The 17,130-nt window shown below is 34.4% G+C and overlaps 1 protein-coding gene across 1 annotated transcript in view; it reads left to right on the top strand.

The window, feature by feature from the left end:
* Positions 1-17,130, top strand: part of LOC145289608 (uncharacterized) — a 194,307-nt gene that overhangs the window by 126,080 nt on the left and 51,097 nt on the right. The window contains exons 22-25 of the mRNA XM_080136424.1: positions 2,951-3,068; positions 4,703-4,847; positions 5,238-5,328; positions 12,984-13,154. Of these exons, the coding sequence (XP_079992550.1) occupies positions 2,951-3,068; positions 4,703-4,847; positions 5,238-5,328; positions 12,984-13,154 (525 nt within the window). The remainder of the gene's footprint in view (positions 1-2,950; positions 3,069-4,702; positions 4,848-5,237; positions 5,329-12,983; positions 13,155-17,130) is intronic.

Genomic DNA, 17,130 nt, shown 5'->3' with positions numbered 1-17,130 from the left:
CTCTGATGTTACGTGGTAGGCAATTGAAGAGCGTAGGACCCCGGGAATTTAAACTCGATTCCCTGAGCCGTCGGATCCAGTTGTCCCTGGCACTGGTTAGACGAAATAAAACGTTTTTTTTTCTTAGTGTAAAAAAAAGGTTTTATACTTTGCTTGTTTTCTTAGGTTAGCAGGGTAAGATTGAAATTCATAAAGCCGTATTTACAAAGACATTTTTGAAACATGGAAGACTCTAATACTAGTTTGTTTGAAATGGTAAAATTCCAAACGGATCAGCAACTACGAAACAAAGAAAGATTACAAAATCTTCAAAGGTAACAAGAACAAAGGAACAGAAAAAACTTGGAACAACAGTAAAAAAAAAAAAAGAATACTGCAACATCAACAACAGAATGAAGAATAACAGCAAAAATTTGAAGAGTTATTATTACAAACAATGTAAAAATACCGAGAATGAAAATGCTTTTCACAAATTTTTGGAGCACAATTTCACCAGACGATGATAAAAGCATCGTTTTATATTTCAGATGGTATGAAGATATAAAATAGATTGTGAAAAATGGGCAGACTCTAAAATTAGGGACACCAAATATTATAAGTTTGTGGATTATTTTCTACCTTGGAAATCTAACAACTAGCCCTAATCAGCCCTAAATCTTATCTGTTACACAAACGATGGAAAGATATAAACTTAACAAGAAAAGATGTTTACATCAGTCATAAATAAACACTGCGATGATTTTATGCTTTGTGAACTAAACACAAATAACTTTAAATGTTTAATATTCATGCAAGAATTGATATTCACCAAAGATGCAAAAATCATATAAGGAATGCTAAGATGGATGACAAGATGCGAACAACACTTGCTGAGTCCTGTCTAATCATGTGTCGCCATACCGCAAAACATGTGGGTTCACAATCGATAAGAGTTAGAAAGGGTTTACCACTGTAATGGGTAATGTCCATCCCCAACCACTGCCACACATTCTTGATATCCAATCGTCCTTTTCAGCATTGCTCTGGTGCAGGATCAATAGAATGACATGCCTCACGGTGGCTGAAAATCTGCCTGACATCTGCCTTTGTCACTGCTAGGTTCACATCCATGACGCAGTCCAGGCCTGCTGGCTATAGTCATAGCCCACCTTAAAGTCAGGGCGATCGATGTGGATTGCAGCACACAGCAGGTTTTATAAAAAGCGCATGCTCCCTCTTTCGATGATCACTCCCCTCCAGTGCCTTGATAGCATCGTAGCTCAGCAGTACATCGAACCTCAGCAAATCCCCTCACGTCACTAACACATTAATTTCCGCGGCCACACCAGAGTCCATGTGGACCTTCACGGTTCCGGCTCCACAGCATGCTTGTGTCTCACCGCCTATTGTGGTGACTTTAATGTTCCTTTTTGTCCAGATCTGACACAATCTGGAACTCATGATGATATGTGAGCAGCAGGAGTCAAAAAGAGCTGAGCAGGGCACTCGGTTCACGTACACAGTTATCGTAAGTTGTGCGTCATTTAGATCTTGTCTAGGGAGCAGGGCAACACAGACATCCTGCCCCCTGATGCGTTTCCCACACAGTTTTGCACTAGGTGCCCTATGCCGCCACATTGGAAACAACGCAGTCACCCTCGCCCTTTGTTAGTGCAGGTTCTCGCAAAATGACCTCGCCAACCACAACAGTAACATCTTCCATTAGTTGCGGGGCTCAGACTGGGAATCTCCCCGGCATCATTCTGGGCTGCCTTTGTCGCCATCACAACTGGTTCCCCCCAGGTCCTCCTCATCTCTGATGATAGCCTGGGTGCATTCCATCAAGTGCTCCATAAGCGTTGTGGACACACTGGTAGAGGCTCTCAACAATTGCTTAACACGGGTGGGAAGGCCGCCCACAAATGCATATGCCAATGTCCTCTCCGACACTCCTTTGCCAAACAGCACAGCAAGTTTCTTCAATTCTGCAAAGAACTCATCCATGGTTTCTTCTGGCATGAGCTTCCTGGAGGCGAATCTTTCATCCATTGCAAATGCCTTGTACAGCACATTTTTTATAGCAGTCACATCAACCTTCTCAGTGGCACTAAGTTGCTGATACACACTCAGAGCGATCCCCAGCCAATCTCAGGGGAATCACAGTGTGCACTCTCTTTACCTCACAGAAATTGCAGGTCAACTCGACCCTCTCAACCCAGTCAACGACAGATGTGGACCCATCAGACTCTGGAATCAGTTTCAGATCAAACTTTGAGTCAGCAATTTTTCACAGCAATAGCCGAAATAGCTTGTATCGAATTCAAATTCAATCGTCACCAACGCTCGCAATAGTAACACAATAACCTTGTGACTGTAAACGACACTGTCTCTTCCTCTCACTTAAGCTTAGTTTTTTATGCAGCTTTTCACCCTGTATCATTTGCATGTGTGCCCTCTGTTTTCTCATGATCTTGTGATCTCATGAGACCACAGTTTATAAAACACCAGGCGCCACCTTTTTTCTCTTTTCCCACCCAACACTTCCCTGCAGCACGTCCATCCCTCCTCCATCATGCCACCGCTTGCACGCACATCCACACAATGCACAAATACATGGACGCTTGCTACTCTGGTGAGTATTACAATAATGATGATTAACCCTTATCCTCGAGTTACCTTTGGGCCATGATAAGCGGTTACCTCTACCTCCTAGTAGAAAAAAAATAATCGAATTCTGCCATTGCATTCTTAACTAAATTCCAATCTTGAACTAATTCCTATCCAACAAACATCTTATAACAATTAGTATTTACCCCAGTCCCCAGGGGTAATCGTATTACATTCTCGCAGCGTTTTGTTTTGTTCAACTTTTGTCCTATCATCTAAGATATTCAATGGGCAAAGAATCGAGCATATAAGATTACCAAAGTTTTAGTTTTACACAAAATAATGAATCGCATTCTTATTTCAGGCTCTGCAGTTATGGATACGTCGACTACGGCAAAAGAGATGGATCCAAGAAAACCAAAGACAAAAAGTTAACATAGTATTGCTCACTGTTTTAAGGCAATGGCATGACTGGTCTTCAAGTAAGCCATCTCTGTTTTCTCTTATAACTAGGCATTCTGAAATCATCAGAAAACATCAAGTGGCAGAAACAAGGAACTCATGGTTTCTGGAAAATTTATAACATAAAATTATAAATAATAGACAATCTACAATTCCTCCACTATCCAACGACCTTGAGATTGTCTGCATAGCAACTGAAAAGGCAAATCTGTTTTCCCAACGCTTTGCCACTTTAGACCCAGCAGGCCACCTCTCCCAAATTTTCCTTTGGGTGGCAACAAGCCTCTCTAAGGTCCCAGTCCTCTTTGCACCGATCTAGTGAAGGTGTGATTAGTGCTTTTTTTACTTGGTCTTTCCCTGCTACTTGACCCTTCACAACTATTTGGTGTGAAACCAGTCAATGTCGACTCCATTTTTTATGGGAATTGCATAGTTAATTTAAACTTTTTTGGGTTCAGTTTTTTGGGTTCCATTTCTATCTTTATTTTACTTCTGATGCAGTTTCCATATGGCTGGATATCGTTTGAACCACATGTGAGTCAGTTATTATTATTTACTCACTAGGAGTAATCACACAAGCCATCATCAAAGATTGCTCTTTGAGAAAAATCAATAATCATATTTTGCCAATTCAGCAATTTTTATCCCTACACATTATGTGCACCTAAATGGACTATAATTATTTTCTCTCCCAGCCTCTCTTAGATGTGATGTTATATTCATCTCTATTAATTCCCATAGTTCAACAATGCTCACCTTAAGTTAAGCAATTTAACCCTGACTAACCTTTAATTTTCTGTTATTCTTAACTAAGAATTTTATATACTAGTGAATCTACTTACCAAGATCTAACATCGTCTCTTGCCTAATTATCTATTCTTTAATGAAGGTGTAGATTTATATTGATCATTTCAGATTCTTAAGGCAAAACCATACTCCACAGAAATTGTTCATTTTTATGCGGCAAAAACAATGTTGCAAACAAAAATCTTCATTTTGATGTGACAGACCAATCTTCAAAACTATTTATGGTCGACAAACGTTTGAACAATTTTTTTTTTACTTTTTTACATTTTATTCAAGTTATAAAATTATGAACATTATGCCCATGAAGAAATTCACATGGTCTTCATGAGTTTTGTGGAGGGATTGATTGTAGAAAAGTGAACGTTTTGCTACAGTCTTTGTCAGATTACGTACGTGAGAGAGTCAGTTTAGTTAGGTTAAATGTAATAATTAGTAAACGGTGATTAAATGCATGCATACTTCTCAGAAACATCCGTTACCAAGTGGTGAGTACTGAATATTTGCGTAGAAAGTGTTTGGTTATATTTTTATAATTGTCAAAGTTGTATTATTATTATTATTATTATTATTATTATTATTATTATTATTATTAATGAAAAAATAATGTACTTAATCTGTGTATATCAACGTGTAAAAGCATATAAAAAAATTTTTAGTCATACGTTTCAAGTTTATAAATCGCCCAATAAATATGCACACACCTTCAAATATCGAATCTTCTATATACACTTTTGAAAAGCTAGGACCACTACTTGACAATAACAAAATTAAAAGAAAATCACAGAAACTGACGAACATTACAACTTGGATAAACTATTTACTTGTTCTTTCTGATTTCCTTTTTCAGAGAGCTGTAGACAAAAAACGGCAGAAGCAAAGGTAAAACACAATCACGTGACGCTGATGCTGTCTCAAGTGTTCACCTCTCTAACTGGAGAGTTCCACAAGATCAAAACAGCTTGTCAGTGGTACCAGAACAAATTAATCATAAAGCAAGTATAAGAATTTTCGGTTTCTAATTTGTTGTAACACAAAAGAAAAACTAAAAAAATCTTATAAAAAACTATGAAATATGAAAGGATTTATTTATGTTTAAAAGTAATGCACCACATATGCACACATCTCAAAGCTTTCGAAATGTGGATTTATGAAAAGCGATGTTCTTGTAAGAAAATACATTCTAGAATTTCGTCTCAAGAAGCATATCATCGGAGTAGATCAGGACTACAACTTGATCATATCAGAAGCCGAAAAGCAGATTAAGAGGAAGTAATGACATTCAAGCCGAAAATAGTGTTTATTACGTTTTGCATTCAAAATCTATAGCCATTTTTTTTAAAAAACTAATTTAATAATACGGTCTAAATGACATTTCATTATAGAGTGATTGCTGCTTGGTTTTGCCGGAGCCGATTCCAAATTAATGAAAGAGTCAAGGTCAAAAAATTTCAACAAAAAAAGAACAAAGCCGTCGTAAGTAATATAAAAAAACATCCCATAACAATATGTTTTTGTATTTTACTTTTTATCCACATGCAAAAAAATGTAACTGAAAGAATCTGTTTGTTTATTATTTTTAATATATATATATATATATATATATATATATATAAAGCTGAACGTCTGTGTGTGTGTCTGGTCACGAATAGGCTCCTATATAGTTGACTATCATATCGAGACACAGGAATGGGTATGTTTGATCTGGCATAATGATGATTCATTAAAATTGTGGGGTCTGCGTACGCACCTAGTCCACAAAGTATGGAAATAAAAAATTTAAAAATTAAAAAAAAACGTTTACAAGTGTTTTTGATATAGATGTACATAATAATACTTTGATAAGTATGTTGTAACTTAAATAGGGATGGTATAATAAAATTGTGGGGTCTGCGTTCGCGCCTGGCCTCCATAGAATGGAAATAGGCACAAACTTTAATAAAGACTTTTCATATCTATCTGCGTAAGTACACTTTGATAATTATGTTTCAGTTTGAAGAAATGTGGTATAATAAAATTATGGGGTGTTCGTTCACATCTGACCTCCATAGAATGGAAATATGTCATAAAGTTTAACAAGGTTTTTTAATATAGATCCACAGAATATTGTGATAAGTGTTTCAGTGTGAACAGGTATGGTATGATAAATTATGTGGTTTATCTATTTTATTTTTACTTTCATCATATTTTCTTTGGTTTTGATACTCCCAAATTCGAAGCTATCTCTTTACAACCCTTCCTTTTCCATAACCTATCATACTTTCATAAATCAGAGTCCATTTTCTGTAGGCTGTTTTTGAACCCAGTCAGCGACGGGTAGTTTTGCTAGTATATATATATATATTATCTATCTTAATATATATACTAGCATGAGTGCCAGGCGTTGCCCGGGTATTTGGAGGTGTGTGTTGAGCAAAAAAAAAAAAAAAAAAGCGGTCAATTTTTTTAACTTTGACCCTCGGTATGACCCCTTAAAATTTATTGTTTTGGGCTCAAATCAAGTTATTAAGTTAGATTCATGTCCAATGAACCTATATCTTAAATTTCAAGTGTGTTGAACCAAAATTGTCGGAGGAGTTTGGTAGAGTTCTCAAAGATAAAATCGTTGAACTTTGACCCCTTAATCGCCAAATTTCTGGCCAAAAACCAATCACATCGATTTTCCCAAATCTCAGTACCCTATACATCAAATTTCGAGTGTGTAGACTAACAATTGACAGAGTTATTTCGTAGGGAAATGTACACACACAGACACACACACAGACAGACACTTTCACTTTTATAGATATATAGATATTATTTATATTATATGTATATATATATATATATATATATATATATATATATATATATATATATATATATATTATTGAGCCAGAAATGGCTCATGGTGCCAGGTTCGAATCTGTCGGCTGGTGTTAATCTGAAGATTCCCGAAAGGATGAAACACTATTATCTGTAGGTATTTAAATATTATAGTAAATAATTATGTCAGCCCCTTTAAGAAATTCGTTTCTTATCGTTGAGCACTTTCAGTTGAATTAAGTCGGCCAATTTAGCTCTTATGCATAGGTCATCGTATAACGATTAGATCACTGTAACCGACGTAAAGAACATTAAAAAAAATAAAATGTTTAAATTCAACGTTATTTCTCGTGGTTAATGGTAGCCGATTGGATACGGTTTTTGCTAATCGAGCCAGAGATGGCTCGCGTTGCCTGGTCCGAATCTGTCGACTGGTGTTAATCGTGACACCCTGCACTGAAGATTCCCGAAAGGATGAAACACTAATGCTTGTAGGTATTTAATTATTATAGTAAATAATTATATATATATATATATATACTAGACTAGACTACACGTGACCCGTTGGGTCAGTATGTTATATTAGCTATGGAATTAATATATGAGTGTGACACTTGTGATGTAAAGAAAATATTTTTTTTTTGACATACAGAAACATTTCTATGAAAGTATATTAAAATTAAAAAAGAATATAGATACATTTCTATGAGTCATTCTGTTTATAATTGTTTATTTTGGGGGAAAAAAAACTTACAGTCATTGAATTATAAGTGGTTGCCATACTTATAGGTAAATGTGCACTGAACGGATACCATAATACTTAAAGTTAAATTCAAATTTGGATATATCTTTTAATTTAAATGCGAAAAAAAAAACAATTGGGACACAGTACAACAATACGTTTTATTGTCGCGTTGATTATTTATTTGTAATGCAAATTAAAAAAAAAACATTTTCGGGGTTATTTATTTATGTTGGTAGTGTAGAAGAAAATGTATGAATGTTTTTTAAGAAAGGTGTATTAAAAAGTGGAGAATAAATGAAAAAAAAGGATGGCGGTGGGTAAATCGCCATTGTAAAATGCTCTTATGGTTGTCAATGGATTAAAGTAGATTAATTTGTAAGAACATTGCGTTAAAATAACTTAAATGTAATACAGAAATGAACAATGTAAAAAAAAGCAGAACGTATTAACAATTGTTTTTTGGATAATTTAAACGCAAAAAAAAATTGGGATGCTCAAAATGTACACAATAAAACAATACATTTTATTATCGCGTTGATTATTTATTATAATATATATTGTATATATGAAACAGGTCGATGATTATACGTATTATTTGTAATCACGTTTTGCATTTGCTTACATATCTTTAAGCTTTTTATTCAATAAATTTAAGATATTCGCTTATCTAAGGACATCTGTTTGTTTGAACGAAACCAGTCCAGCGATTTGTGTTTATTTTTTTATGCTGTTATGGGTTTATGTCGTAAACCGGATGTTGGGTTACAACCCCCGTTACAAGGTACTTTGAATTTTATATGTGTGTATATATATATATGTGTGTGTGTGTGTATGTGTGTGTGTGTGTGTGTGTGTGTGTGTATACTAGCAGGCCATGCGGTATTGCCCAGTTGTATAATATGCATATTATATTTTCATTCATGCAAATTTATTATTTATTATTATAGTGTCAATTCTCTATTGATTATTATCCAATATATAGGAATGATTTCAAAAATTACAAAAAAAAATATGATTCGGATACTATCTGCTAGAATCAAAACCAGAACGTTTAACACTCCAGATTTAATCCTTATTTATCTATCCAGCGTTATTACTGTCTGAGCTACTGACAGATGGATATGAAAAGTTAAAAATTAAGCGACTTTGAACTATGAAGGTTTAATTTTGCGTATGTGCAAAACTAACAGCAGGAGTAATGTTTTATTCGACTTACTCTGCCAAGGTCAACTATTTTGTTTTCAATTTTGATCCCTATAGCAGTAATTTTTACCAGTTTAAAACCAAACCAAAAGCGTACTACAGGTATAAATGCCCTATATATCAAATTTCAACTCTGTACCTCAAAATTCAAGAGAGAAGTTTGGTAGAAACGACAACATCTTTTATATATATATATATATATATATATATATGTATAAATATTTCTGTGTGCTAGAATGTTTACATCTGGAATTCTACGCAAATATTCAGAATGTAGAAACTATGCATAAATAGAATTTAGCATAATAGTGAAATAAATATCATGTACTTGCAATAACCCTTATCCCTGAGTGGCTTCCGGGCCTTGATAAGTGGTGATCACTGTGTAAAAAAAAACATAAATAAATAAATAAAACTAATCATCTAATAAAAAAACATAACAAATGAATAAGTAATTAATTAACGCTCATTTTTTAAAGCAATATGCAAATTAGTTCACCTTCATGCCGCCACTCACATATCCATGACAGAGTATACTAAGAAGTTCATTTTAATACTTTTGAAAAAGAAAAAGTAGGCTTTTAAAATCAATGTCAAAGCTACAAAAAAACTCAACTTTATATATATATATATATATAATTATTTCCACAACCAAACAACGTCGAAGCGCACAAGAGCCACGACAGCCAACAGACCGGAAGTCCAAAACTTGAGTTTCGCCCTCATTTGGGCTCATCAGTTAGACATATCCAAACTCGGGAAGTAAAAACCCGAGCGTCTTGCATGCAAGGCAAGCAGTCTGAGCAAACATGCCAGATACAAGAAAGTCTATTAACTAACACAGATCAGGCAAACTATGGTGAAATCTGACAATGAAACGGACCTACTTCATCTCAAACAAGGAATGTGATCATCCAACCAAGCTATAACTCAAGCCGATGTCTCACAAGTAGGAATTTTATACTTACCAGGATGATGCCATCCAACATGCTAATCTAGCGTGCAATTAGTAATAGAATTTTTAGAATATGAGAGATCCTGAGTTCGAATATGTCTAACTGATGAGCCCAAATGAGGGCGAAACTCGAGTCTTGGACTTCCTGTTTGGTGGCTGTCGTGGATTTTGCGTGCTGCAACATTGTTTTGGCTGTGGAAATAATTATGTAATCTCTCACATTCTGAATATATATATATATATATATATATATATATATATATATATATATATATATGTATAATTTTCAACCGATTTTTAAATTTTTATATTTAATCCAATTAACAGTTTATATTGTGATCATCAATATCAGAAAGGTAGTTGGAGGAAATAAACTTGTCTCACTTCGAACATTTTTCAACTCTGGAAAACATTTGGGAGGAAAGCAATGGAGGCAATGAGAAGATTAAAAATTGTTTTCATTTAAAAAATGGTCATTCCTTTCCTGTTCATATTTATTTAATTTCATATTGCTGAAAAATATTTTTAGTTTTTTACTGTTTGCACACTATCCCCCCCCCCTCTCTCGTTCTTTGTTAAAGGTTTCTTTTAGAAAAATAGATAAATTTCACTCACTCTCTTTTTTTTTTTTGATGTTATAATTATAATAATGCTTAGAACATAAGAGAGAGGGGAAGACAGACAGACAGAGACAGAAACTGTGCTGTATTGAATATCCTTTTCTTTAATTTATGGTGAATGGATTCTTCCTTTGGTTGACAATGGTAACACTCTGCTGGTTAGTCATGGCAGAAATTCACTGAACATACTCCTTCTTCCTCTTGTATCATGGCATCTTCATGCCGTAGATGAAATCATGGTCAGTGTTCTCCATAGGCTTCGCTCCATTGTTGGTCCGATTCCTCTGAAGACATCACATGATTTGAACTTGGCAGAATACATGGTGTTGTTTGCCATTATCTCCCCCAGCACAGTGGCATCTGACTCACCTGTTTGCACCTATCCGTTGTCCTTAGATCATCCGCATAGCTGCATAGATTCATCCTCCTCCATGGTCATCCAACGTCTTGCTGCCGACGTCATCAGAGTTACCTTCTCCTAGATACATATCATAACAAATACTAGGGGTGCATCTCTCCCAGTGAATTAATGCGCCTCTAGATACCAACCTGGAATTTTTTATGACTCAGCGCGGTACATACAGCGCCTAGCCTTCTCAAATGGTTACCCAGCCGGTACTGGCCATGCTCGTTGCTTACCTTCGGTGATCTGGTGGGAACCGGTGTGCCAACGTTATTGTGCCGTATATAAACATACTCCATCCACTCCTAACTCTTGTAATCAAATAACCACCTGCTCCATCCTTTGCTTTAATATCATCATATCATAAATTATGTACATCATTTATTGATTTTTCGTTGGCATTCATGTTTGTGTATGTAATACTATTTGTTTGCGTATGTAACACTATTTGTTTGTGTATGTAACACTGTTTGTGTATGTAATACTATTTGTTTGTGTATGTAACACTATTTGTTTGTGTATGTAACACTGTTTGTGCATGTAATACTATTTGTTTGTCTATGTAATACTATTTGTTTGTGTATGTAACACTATTTGTTTGTGTATGTAACACTATTTGTTTGTGTACGTAACACTATTTGTTTGTGTATGTAATACTATTTGTTTGTCTATGTAATACTATTTGTTTGTGTATGTAACACTATTTGTTTGTCTATGTAATACTATTTGTTTGTCTATGTAATACTATTTGTTTGTGTATGTAACACTATTTGTTTGTGTATGTAACACTATTTGTTTGTGTATGTAACACTATTTGTTTGTGTATGTAATACTATTTGTTTGTGTATGTAATACTATTTGTTTGTGTATGTAACACTATTTGTTTGTGTATGTAATACTATTTGTTTGTGTATGTAATACTATTTGTGTATGTAACACTATTTGTTTGTGTATGTAACACTATTTGTTTGTGTATGTAACACTATTTGTTTGTGTATGTAATACTATTTGTTTGTGTATGTAACACTGTTTGTGTATGTAATACTATTTGTTTGTGTATGTAACACTATTTGTTTGTGTATGTAACACTATTTGTTTGTGTATGTAATACTATTTGTTTGTGTATGTAATACTATTTGTTTGTATATGTAATACTATTTGTTTGTCTATGTAACACTATTTGTTTGTGTATGTAATACTATTTGTTTGTGTATGTAACACTATTTTTTTGTCTATGTAACACTATTTGTTTGTCTATGTAACACTATTTGTTTGTGTATGTAATACTATTTGTTTGTGTATGTAACACTATTTGTTTGTGTATGTAATACTATTTGTTTGTGTATGTAACACTATTTGTTTGTGTATGTAACGCTATTTTTTTGTCTATGTAATACTATTTGTTTGTGTATGTAACACTATTTGTTTGTGTATGTAACACTATTTGTTTGTTAATGCAATACTATTTGTTTGTCTATGTAATACTATCAGTAAAGAAACTGATTCTGATGAACGTGAAACAAAAGAATTACAGACAAAAAATAGGACACATATAGAATTCGAACCTATGTCTATGAAGAGCAATTATTTTTAGCAAATATCCACTTGATGAAAAAAACTATTTATACGGATAAATCACCTCCCTAACTTTGTCAACCATATATTTTCATTTTACTTTTCTTAAAGGGGCGATTTTATTCATAAACATGGGTGATAAGAACAAACCAATCAGATGTCAGAATCGCTTCATAAAATATATTGAATCTATTTTAATTTTTCAGCGATAACTTTCCATCTTGATACGAGAAGATCACAAAGTTTCTGCTAATCCTAACTGGATTAACTCTTTACCTGAAAAGACTTCTCTGACTGGATTTATGCTGTCATTTTTTTTTTTTTTTTTCTTGCAACAATTATATTTTTTATTGTAAGAATAGCTCTGGACTCAATCGTGGTGCAATTTAGTTATATTTGCTAACGATAAAGTGCTTTATTTATGATGAAGGAAATATAGCAATTTATTTATAACATACATTATGTACAACGTTGTCAACTATACCAACATTTGTTTATTAACAGCCTGACAGACCACAAGATTGGCGACAAGGGATTTAGAATGTACTCTGGTACAATGTATATTTTAATATGTTTTATTATTCTCATAAACTCTCGATTTTCTTTATTTTATTATTTAGTTCTCACATTCTATGAGCTATGTTTCTGACAAAGGAGGAAGAATTCTTGTATTTTGATTTGGTATCTATCCATATAACGTATCGTTGAATGGTTTTTGATCTAGAAGTAGTAGTATTTTAGCTCCTTATATCAAGTTGTTTCATGCCTTGCTTAGAGGGATTTCCATAAAAGAAAATTGATTCTTTTAATCTTTCGTCTCTGTAGATGCAAAGAATCCTTAAAACTTGGAAACACGCCTACCAATTGAGATGCGAAGCGAAATTCAACAGGGAACAACGGATTCATCTGAAAGTGTGTAGAATTGCAGAGTGCTGGCAGAAGAAGGCCAAGAAAAGTAGAGGAAAGATTTTAGAGACTGTCTTCACGGAAAGAGTGGTCAGTGTTGATTTGTTTTTTTTTTCTCGCCTAATTCTTTGCACTGAAATGTTTGGAGACACTGCAGAAAAAGAAATCTTATATATATATACCTTATAAGACATTGGGAAATTTTTAAAAATTGCAAAATTCAAACAATCTTTATTTATGAAAAATAATGTCTTTTAAATGTTGCCCATTTTCAGCTTCGCATATTTGAGCTCTTTCCAAAACATTATTTACGACAGATTGCAGAATATCTGGATTGCGATTTAACTCCCCTTATTTCGTTCCTGATGTTTTCCTTCAATTCTTGCAGGATTTGGGGGTTGACGTTTCAGGATCTGCTAGCTTGTGGAATGAAGTAAGGGAGTTAAATCGCAATCCAGAGATTTTGCCATCTGCCATGAATAATGTTTTGGAAGGAGCACAAATATGCAGAGCTGAAAATGGGCAACATTTAAAAGACATTATTTTTTATAAATAAAGATTGTTTGAATTTTACCTTTTTTTAAAATTCCCTAATATCTTAGTCTGATTGTGTTAAAATTACAAAAAGATATTAAAAATAAAAAAAATAAAACCCTTCAGTGACTTTTTGAACACCCCATACTAACAAATATTAATGCACATTTAAATTTTATTGTACCTTTCAGAATCACTCCCATTAGAAAGTTCAATGTAGTCATATAGCAATTTTAGTAATTTTGAAAACTAAAACACAAATCACTATGTAAAATGAATCTATGGAGGACGTTCCAAAAATAATGCCTCCTATTTTTTCTTCCGATCAAATGGATTAGAGGGATTGCAAATTGCATTGTTATAATAACTAAACTTATGCATTTATGATCTGAAAGTTTCATCTCTCTGTTGCAGATATTGACGATGTGAGACACTGAGAAAGCAACACTTGTTATGGACGTATGCCAGAAGCAGAGATGCTGTATTGAATACCACCATGAAAAAAATTTAACCGATCAACATTCACTGGCGCCTGTTTAACGTTTATGAGGCCGATGCAGTTGATGTCAGCAGAGTTAGTAGATGGATTTGTCAATTTCAGAGTGGTGACAGACGAGAGTGACAAAATGCGCTTCTGACACCCATGCACAGCCGTCGTCCGTTGCTGGCAAAAGTGAATTGAGAATGGTGGTGACTATGTAGAAAAATTAATTCTAGAGCACAAAAGGTCGCTCGTTTTAATGGTACCACTTCCATTTTCATAGCTCTTCAACTTTTTTTAGTTAAAAATTAGGAGGCCTTACTTTTGGAACAAACGTCATATTAATGCACATTTAAATTTCATAGTACTTTTTAGGATAACTCTTTTTAGAAAGCTCAGTGTAATCATAGAGCCATTTTAGCAATGGTGAAAGATAAAACACAAATCACTATGTGAGATGAATTTATAAATTTATTTCAGCTGCCTTACCATAAGATTCTCACACCCAACTATACAAACAACTCTGAAAAAATGGTAAAATTTTACATCCAGGGGAGAGTCTTTTTCTCTAGACCTGAACTAGGGAATGGTTGTTGTAATATTTGAGAGGACAGATATTTACATGCTGCCCATGACATGATGTGACACAAGGTCAGAAAATGGGGATGTTCAGTAGGCGCCCCAAAAAGAGGAGCACTCTTGCCTAGCAAAAATTACCTAGGCATCTCCATAGGCATTCCCCGGCAGGGGCGCCTCAGGTAACAAGCAATAAACTTGCCCCAGCCTGAAGCCAGGTGGCAAGACATGGAAGGGTGAACCTTCTAGGAAATACCCAGGCGTCTGAGTCCGACAGGTATTGGGCCAGATATTAGAGAACATACAACCACAAAGATTTGGGCGATTCTATTTATAAACTTGGGTGATAAGAACAAACCAATCAGATCTCAGAATCGCTTCATAAAATATACAGAATCTATTTTAATTTTTCAGTGATAACTTTCCATCTTGATACGAGAAGATCACAAAGTTTCTGCTGATCCTAACTGGATTAACTCTTTACCTGAAAAGGCTTCTCTGACTGGATTTATGCCGTCATTTTTTTTTTTTTTTTCTTGGAACAATTATATTTTTTATTGTAACAATGGCTTTGCACTCAATCGTGGTGCAACTTAGTTATAATATTTTCTAACAATAAAATGCAGTTTGTGGGCAGATTCCAACAGTACCAGTGTCTAGACCATTGTTGGGATGACCTTTTTTTGTTGACTGAGATATGGCTTTTGTCTTGCATAGTCTTAGAAGGTTCATCATCCCAGGCTTTGCCTTTTCTCTTTCAGAAGAGGTTAGTTCATTGTTAATCATCCATGACGCCCCTACTGAGGAATGCTGACGGCGCTGTCATATTAAAGGAAAACATTAACAATGTCATTTCAAATATTTTTATCTAGAATATAACTTTTCAATAAAAAAAAACTTGTGTATATATATATATATATATACAGTGATGATCATATTTATTGGCACGGTAAAATAAAAGTTAAATTTTGTCTACTAAATTCTAAAAAAGGGATTAAATTAAAGAAAATAACAAAGTATATTATGTATTTTTAACTGGCCTTTCCGATGCAGCAATCGGATTTTAGAAAAAATAAATAACAAAGGAACAACAAACATAATTGCAAAAAACCCTTGTTCAAAATTATTGGCACGATTTATTTAATAATCAATTGTATAGCCTTTGGCCTTGATTACCTTCCTCAGTCACTTTTCATAGTTTACAACCAAGTTGTTGCACTCTTCAGTAGTAATTTTAGCCCACTCTTCCTGACAATAATCCTCCAATTGAATAAGATTCTTAGGCTTCCTTTGCATTACCCTCAATTTTAATGTTCTCCATAAATTTTCAATTGGATTAAGGTCTGGGCTTTGTGATGGCCACTCCAAAACATTAATATGATTGTCCTCAAGCCATTTCTTAGTCAGTTTAGCCGAATGCTTTGGGTCATTATCTTGCATGAACCACCAACGACGACCAAGTGAGAGCTCTTTAGCAGAGTCTTTCAGGTTTTCATCCAATATTTTAACATAATCTTCCTTTTTTATGCTACCTGTGACCTTAACAAGTCGCCCTGGTCCAGAGGCAGCAAAGGATCCCCAAAACATCAAACTGCCTCCACCGTGCTTCACTGTGGGTATGGTGTTCTTAGGCAGGAAAGCTTCGCCAGATTTTCGTAAATTTAAGACACTTTATTATGGCCAAATAACTCTATTTTCGTTTCGTCAGTCCATAGAACACGTTTCCAGAATGCAACATCTTTATCAATATGACGTTTTGCAAAGGCTAGCCTTGCTTTCAGGTGCATAGGCTTCAATAAGGGAGTCTTTCTCGGACGACATGCTTTTAAACCAGCTCTCTTCAAAACTCTACCAACTGTATGTCGAGATACATTCACTCCAGAGGTGCTCTGTTCATCAACAATCTCCCCAACAGAGATCCTTGGGTTTTGTTTTACTTGTCGAACAATTTTCCGTTCATCTCTTGGGGAAAGAATCCTTTTTCTCCCTCTACCCTCTAAACTCATAACGTGGCCTTGCGATTTGAACTTGTTTATTATGGCTCTAACAGTGGATTTGGGAAGGTTTAGCTTCTTTGAAATCTTATCATAGCCCTCCCCATTGGTATGGCATGCTACAACAAGCTTCCTGACGTCTTCGCTGTGTTCCTTAGTTTTAACCATGGCGATTGAAAATTATAATTTAGTCACTTATAATAGTTTAAATAAATCGCTATCTAAAAATTATCTGAAAAAAATTATTCACTGAATTAGCGTTAAACAAGCATAATATGGCTATAAAAAAGTTCAGAAAGCACGTAAACCGGAAATTGATTGATATTATACTGATACTAAAAGAAAAACAAAGCCGTGCCAATAATTTTGAACAAGGGTTTTTTGCAATTATGTTTGTTGTTCCTTTGTTATTTATTTTTTCTAAAATCCGATTGCTGCATCGGAAAGGCCAGTTAAAAATACATAATATACTTTGTTATTT

The sequence above is a fragment of the Euprymna scolopes genome, chromosome 2 (assembly GCF_053919585.1).
Source record: "Euprymna scolopes isolate OS-2025 chromosome 2, ASM5391958v1, whole genome shotgun sequence".
In the NCBI taxonomy this organism is placed as follows: domain Eukaryota; kingdom Metazoa; phylum Mollusca; class Cephalopoda; order Sepiida; family Sepiolidae; genus Euprymna; species Euprymna scolopes.
The sequence above is the reverse complement of the archived record's forward strand: the minus strand, read 5'-3'. Positions and strand labels throughout refer to the sequence as shown.